Source organism: Scomber japonicus, chromosome 18 (assembly GCF_027409825.1).
Source record: "Scomber japonicus isolate fScoJap1 chromosome 18, fScoJap1.pri, whole genome shotgun sequence".
Lineage (NCBI taxonomy): Eukaryota > Metazoa > Chordata > Actinopteri > Scombriformes > Scombridae > Scomber > Scomber japonicus.
In genome coordinates this window covers 16,901,471-16,909,034 of record NC_070595.1, presented here as the reverse complement: position 1 = coordinate 16,909,034, position 7,564 = coordinate 16,901,471, and the positions used below count along the sequence as shown (strand labels likewise).

At 35.9% G+C, this 7,564-nt stretch overlaps 1 protein-coding gene across 1 annotated transcript; it reads right to left on the bottom strand.

Moving 5' to 3' along the window:
- Window positions 1-4,279: 4,279 nt before the first annotated feature.
- On the bottom strand, window positions 4,280-7,564 carry LOC128379574 (cytochrome P450 2K1-like). Its single transcript, XM_053339248.1, has 9 exons — window positions 7,355-7,564; window positions 7,046-7,208; window positions 6,609-6,758; window positions 6,074-6,234; window positions 5,641-5,820; window positions 5,399-5,540; window positions 5,091-5,275; window positions 4,558-4,699; window positions 4,280-4,467 (listed from the first exon to the last, which is right to left on the bottom strand). Exons 1-9 carry the CDS (start codon window positions 7,562-7,564, stop codon window positions 4,280-4,282), a joined length of 1,521 nt encoding a protein of 506 aa, XP_053195223.1.

The following is a 7,564-nucleotide window of genomic DNA, read 5'->3' as shown; positions in this document are numbered from 1 at the left end:
TAGAATTCATGATAAGAGCCAAATACCTAGCCTCAATAGTCCATGATGCACCACAGCTATGAGCCCCAGGTTGGTACCTCGTCTGTATTATCAATACTATTTGAGTCACAGATCAATCAATCAATCAATCAATAAGACCACTCAGTACAAACAGGAATGGAGGAAACGCTAACACAGCTCATGAATTTTCAATTAGGAAACACCAGAAAATTGTGTGAAAAAAGATAAAATACGAAAAGTAAAGTGAATAAAATCAGAAATGTAAGGTAGGCTATTAAAGGAAAATAAGGATAATATATATAAGGATATAATAAAGATAAAATAATAATCATAAAATAAAATAGAGGAGATGTGTTGAAGTAAGTAAAGCCAGATGTAAAAAGTAGGTTATTAAAGGGAAACCCATCCAGAAAATAAACATACAATAAAAAGATAAACCAAGAAGAAAACAGGCTCAAACTAATAAATCAAATACTGATACACAGATAAATAAAAATAATTAAAAATATCAACAAATCTTAACATTAATTTCTCTGAAAAATTAAAATTATGATCTTTGAAAAGACAAGAAAGTTGAAGGTACCTGAAGGTATCTTAATAAACTTTCTCCATCACATGGATCTTAAAAGTGATTTCTGCTGCACGATAGAAAAAGACATTTACCCATTTTTACAAAAATATTTCCCTAATACACAAGAAAAAGAACAACTCAACACATAATTTTGTGTGAAAATATAAAAATAATTTAATTTAATATCAACAAAAGATTTGATTTGATTTGATTTATGTCGTATAAATTACCACCATTGATTGTTTTTACGTGGTTGCAGCTTGAGAAACAGATTCAAAATCATTTTTATTGAATATGTAGAGATATAGATGGATTCTTTATTGGCGTTGTATATTAATAGACAACAAAATACAGTTTGGCAGCAATCCATGCAGCAATCCAGCAGCTTACATGAAACCAAATACATAGAAAGATTAAATAAGACAGTTGATAGATGAGAAAATATTATACTTAACAAAATTAATATCTAATTGCAACTGAACTTTTTTTCATCCAGTTGTTCAGACTAGTCTTTGAAACTTCTGAAAATGTCTTCAGCACCAAAGTTAAACATTTGGTTAAAATACCTTTTTAGGGTTTTTATTAATTAAAGATAATCAAGTATTCATTTTTCTGAGAGACGAATGCTCTGTGTGTTTAAATTGGAGCTATGCAGCTACAAGACTTAAGATCTGAGTGAAAAAGTGCAAAGTTTTCTCCACAGAAACAAACTTCCTGAATGTGTTCTGAGACATTCAGAGAATATGAACACATTTCTCTACAGTCTGGGAATTTAAGAGCATCAAACAGTCCACTCATATAAAGTATGAGACATGACATGGAAGAGGAACTGAGGGTGGAGTTTTCCTCTAAGAGTTTTTTATGAGTCTTGTTTTTACCTTTCGCTTCATTGTGAATCATCTGCTCTTCTCTCTGCTGTTACTACTCTTCCTCCTCCTCTTCCTCACCATCATTGTAGGTGTTCTCAACCGACAAAGTGCCAAAAAGGGGCAGATAGAAGATAAATGGTTTGGACTTCAGTGGGTTTTTTTTTTTTTTTTTTTTTTTGCTTTTCGTGGTTGGAAAAAAAACAAACCAAAGGCCTTAAAGTCAAAGCGATTGCCTTCAACTTTACTCGTGATCATACTTGTTCATGTGTGTCTGACCTAAAACATCCCTGATTGAGAAGCCTTAGCTTACAGATGAATTTAAAATCAATCAGATGCACTTTTAGGTCAAAAACAAATATGAATGTTATTTTCTCTTTTTACCAAATTCTTTTACTTCAAATGTGAAAAAAAAATCACTTTTATTTATATCTCCCCCTTATGTCCATTCCAATTAGATTTTATATGCAAATATATATGTATATGTATAAATATATTTTTTATATGTAGATGGTGTCACATCTAATGATACTTTCAGGACTTAGTGTCGTTAAAAGTAAATCATTGAAAGCAGCTGGTTTTGCAGACATTACAGAATTGGGGTTTATAAATGAAAAATGGGTGGAAAACGAACTCTGGCTGGCTGGTCCTTGTTCCAGTGCATTAAAAAAAAAACTCTTTCCACACATCCTTAGCTATACATTTAGATGACAGTATTACCTGACGGGTTACTTACAACTTTTTTTTTTTTTTTTTTTACCATCGGAAACTTTGCATCATTTTACCGCACTCTGACATATCTTTGAGGTCTCATGAATGAAACCTTTTAAAGGATTAACTTACAAAAAAAAAAGAAAAACAAAATAGCTGGGAATATTTTGTTGTGTGATCTCAGTGTTATTAAGACATAATTAAAGTGTGTGTGTGTCTGTGTGTGTGTTCATATGTGTGTGTGTGTGTGTCTGTATGTGTGTGTGTGAGCCAAAGACGAGCAGGATTAGAGCCAGCGATGGATGTCAGAGTTCGCTGTTCAACCCAGACGACGACGACTTTGTTTATCCCAGGGTTCAGTCTAGTATTGAATGATTTTTTTCTGGGAAAAGAGCTTATTGCTGCTGCTGCTGCTGCTGCTGCTGCTGCCGCCTGTAAGCTACTATGAAAAAAAACTTTCTATGGGGCTGCTTCATCTTAAAGGCAGCTACAAAATATATATAATGTGTTCAGTGTTGAGAAAAAAAAGAAAAGATGCGGTTCTTAGAAATAGTAAGCAGCGAGATAACGAACCCTGGGGTAAGCAAATGAAGACAAACTTAGTTGTTTAGAAATCTATATAATGTAAATGTAATGATTATGTATCATGACAGGGACTTGCAGTGCAAAGTCTAATGTATCAGATTTATTTTACAGTAAGAAAAGAATAGTTTAATGACAGTGTTTATATATATATAAATATATATTATATATATATATATATATGTACTTTCTGCCTTCACTCTGAAATAAATAAATGTTTTTTTTGAAATGTGTGTGTGTGTGTGTGTGTGTGTGTGTGTGTGTGTGTGTTTAGATTCACAGCCAGGAGGACAGTTGTGGTTTTGTTCAGACTCAGCGAGTTCACTAAATGAAAGCACACAGAAGACTGAGCTCATTGTTGGCAGTAAGAAGCTACTTGATTGATGCACTCGTTTTTGCCTCCCTCATTTTGTTTCTCTCTCTCTCCCTCTCTTTCTCTTTTTTGTGCTCTTTTGCTCGTCTCATGAGGAAAAACAGGAGTTAGACACACAGGAAGGAGAGATTTCTACGACTGGTATCTGGCTGTGAAATGGAAAAAGATTATATCAAACAACGAGGAGCTTTTTTTTCCTACTTGAATTGATGTGACAGAGATAAATTGCTTTTGACAGGTTTATGTGTTTTTTATCGCCTTTCTATGAACTGATTCACTCCCTTTTTTCACTGTGTTCAAACATAAAAGGTCAAGTTTCAGGCTGATAACACAGAAACAGATAACAATACGATTTGAGGATATGGAGTAAAATATAGAAAGGATCATTTCTCAAGGATGATAAATTCCTGATAAATCACTTAATGGAAAACAGAGTTAGATTTTAAATTAGAAAATATACCCAACATGACAGAGGAGGTTAATTTCATTAGTCTAGTAGTCTTATAAAGTCTCATATATATGCAGCAAGAAGAAAAAAAGCTGGTATTTCACACATTAAACTTGCCCTTTGACCTTTAAATGTCAGAGAAGAGCAGATTTCTTTATCATCTCTCAAGCCACCAGTGCCTTAAAGGACCAGTTCACAATTTCTCAAGTCTGTCTTAAATCAACAGTCAGGAGCTCAAGTGTTCATATTGTTTATAAGAAGATCCCAAATGCTTTTTCATTATATACCCACAACAAAAAAAACTAAACTGAAAACAATAGTGGGTCCATGTCAAGATTTTAGAGACAGAAAAGGGACAACAGTAAAATGCATGATAGTGGAATAAGAATGTACTTTTATTGTATCTTGGGATGCTCGTAAATCTGAAAAGGCAGGTGTTATAACTATATGATTATATTACTTGTTGCAATATAATATATATATATATATATATATATATATATATATATATATATATGTGTGTGTGTGTGTGTATCATATATCATGATCATATATCATGATCTGCCTGTTGCTGGTATGTGGCCATTGTTCACTGATCCTGGTCTTAAGGATAGGGCTACTCAACATGTAAATCAAGGTGGTGAACATACAAATGATTACGTTTCTGCCTGTGTGACGCTGGGTAAAACAATAATAAAGCCATTGCCACAGGCAGTGATAAAGCTGCCTCATTGTCGACTGACGGCACACAGCTCATGAGGTGAAGGACTGAGGACAAAGCCCACAGCAGGAGTCAGATCCAGGTCATCCTCTGTCACTCCAGGTGGAGGAGTGAAACGAAAGCGCTGGAGGAGGGTGGTGAAGAAGAGGAAGAGCTCCATCTTGGCCAGACTCTCTCCAAGACACACTCTGCGACCTGTGAGAACAAAAAGTGGCAAGGATCAAACCTGTATGACCACAAAGACTCTTGAATTCTGTGAGAATAAAAACTGCATAATTGTTTTACCTGCAGAAAAGGCCATGAAGGCTTCTCTCCTGATAAATTTACCCTCATTATCCAGGAAGTGGGACGGGTTGAAAGTGTGTGGGCTCTCCCATTCACTCTCATCGTACAGGACAGAAGTAAGCAGAGGAAACACAATAGTCCCCTGTATGCAAATGAGAAAGACAAGTCTATCTCACACAGGCTCTAACATCACTGGACTCTAAGGGTAATACATTCCAATAATGTGCATGAAATCTCACACTGAAATTGGCATGTACTTAGCTGGCCAGTTAGGATGCACCTATTGATTACGTTTGTCTCACACACTATACGAGCAGCGTCTCTATATGAGCAATGTGCATGTGATTGGAGGACAGTTTTACCCCTATGGTCAAGTGGTGTAAACCTGTGCTCATATAGCTAGGGTTACAATATCATAGCCTTCTGTCTTTTATATATCTTCTCAGAACCAAAGCACTGTTTAACATTTGAGCTGTCAGAGGTGGACGAATAGATCCACAAATTATTGTTAGAAAGTGCTAAGAGCAACTGACCTTTTTGATAAAGAAGCCCTGGAAAGTGACATCTCGACTAGTTTTGTGAGCAAGTGACATGGGTAAGATGTTGGCGAGTCTCTGTGTCTCATGAATGACAGCGTCGGTGTAGGGCAGGTTTTTACGGTCATCTACTTGGATCTGACGACTTCCAACAACCCTGCTCAACTCATCCTGGACCTGGTCTGGAGACACAAAATAACAATGTTAATTATCTGTTCACTCCAACAACATGCATGTATTTCATCAGAAGCATACATATTCCTTTGTCCTTCACAGGTGAAAACAAGTTTCATCTCTGTCCTTACCTTGTATTTGTGGATATTTGGCCATAAGAAGCAAACTCCATCTCAGTGTAGTTGCTGTGGTGTCAGTACCAGCAGCAAACAGGTTGGTCACTGTAAATATCAAGTTGTTCTCATGGAAATGAGTGTCTATAATGTGTGATTCCTAAGAGACAAAACACCCATACAGTGTATTATTATAAAACAGACCTGTGAAACATTTGTCATCTTTTGTTGGCTGAAAAACATAAAAGTTGTTGTCTTACCTCTTCTTTCTGTTTCCGAATCAGAAAACAGTCCACAAGCCCCCTGTACATGTGAGGGTTCAGTGTCTCTTTCAGATGCTTGATCAAATCTTTGACATCACTGATAGTCATCTCAACATTTTTTAATATCAGCTGCCGGTTTTTTATCCAACTGAGCAGCCGGGGAAACATGTTGTAGACCTGTGACATTATAGTAGAAACAGTACAGATGATTTAAAAGATAAAAGTATACACTAAAATAAAAACCCAAAGACATACATTTCATGTATGCAAAATTCCATAACAACACATTAAACAGCAAGATTTATTTTATGTGCCACATGAGTCTACAAGCATATATTTCATGAAGGATTACATTCAATGACATCATTACAGACTCATGCATATTTAGCATTTGGATGATATCAAGTCAAAAATTAAACACTGAGCTTACCTGGACTGATGCAGAACCATCAATGCGAATGTTCTCGTTGGCTCGTCTCACCAGGTTTTTGAATCGACGGTCATTGTATTCAAATCTGCTTCCATACACGATAGAGGAAATAATATTGGATGTTGCGTAATTCACTGGACATTTTGTATCAAATGGTTTCCCTGTAAAAACACAGCAAGAAACACTGAAATTATAAAACATGAAAATGTTACATTATAGCAAATGATTTGGTTTCTGATTGACTGACCTGACAACTCAAACCTAGTCAATAAATATGGTAATACACCATGACAGTATTTTAAACTGCAGTCTTCTACTGTTGAAAACAAATCACCATATCTTTGTCTGTGTACGTGACCATTACATGAGTACAATAATGCACTCAGAGGTGTCCTGTTATTGAAAATAAAAGACCCAGTAGATGAAACACCACTCTACCTCATAATGAAGTGTTCTTTACCTCCAAAACATATTGTATGATTTCTATGTATTAGCACACCATGTCATGTTATAATCACTTATATTAACTGCTTACCTTTATGCTCTTCAAACATTTTAATCAGATGGCAGCATTCCTCTAAGATTTTATCCTCAGCAACTCTTTTGCCCATCCCAAAGTCTCTCAGTGTGGAGAGGGCAAAACGTCTCATCTCTTTCCAGGATTCTCCATTTGCAAAAATAATTCCTGTTAAACAGGGTGTGCAAATCAGAAGTTATCAGTACTGATTCTATGTCTGACACTCATCAGAAAAGTTGTTTACTGTAATTCCTATTAAGCATGACATGCATGTTAAAAATAAAATCTGTCTTGTATATATCTGTGTGTGTGTGTTATTAGATATAATACTGAATCAGAAAAGATGACAGATACAATGTGACATATGATTTAGCTTATTCTTAAAGTGTCTAGTATTTGTTTTTGTATTTATCTGTAAACACATAATAAACATTTTGTGTGCAGGAAGGTCATACCGTGACCTCGACTGCTGTCATAGAAAATGGGGGCAATGTCTCGGTCTCCAAACTCTTCTGCATAGCTGACCAGAGCCTCTTTGACTGTCTTGTATCCAGCTAACACAACCACTTTGTTGGTTCCAAAGTAAACCTTAAATACAGATCCATATTTCTTTGAAAGCTGGAAGAAGATGAAACACATTGAGATATGTCTTAGATAATGTTAAAAAAACGTATTGTTGCAAAAATGCATAAATGGAGGGAAATTCAAATAGACTGCACACGGTTACAAAATGGTCATGTTCACAAGAGTAGTGCTACACTTACCTCACACAGGGTTTTGTAGGGTCTGTTGAGATCCAGCTGCAATAGGTTGCCAAGCAGGGGCAGAGGCCTCGGCCCTGGAGGCTCCTTCCACATTTCCTGGGAGATGAATTTACTGGAGAAAAGACAGAGCACGAGCAGGACAGCAACAGTCCCCAACAGAGTGGTAGGACTAGATAAGAGGAAAAACACAAAGTCCTCCAAAGGAGACAT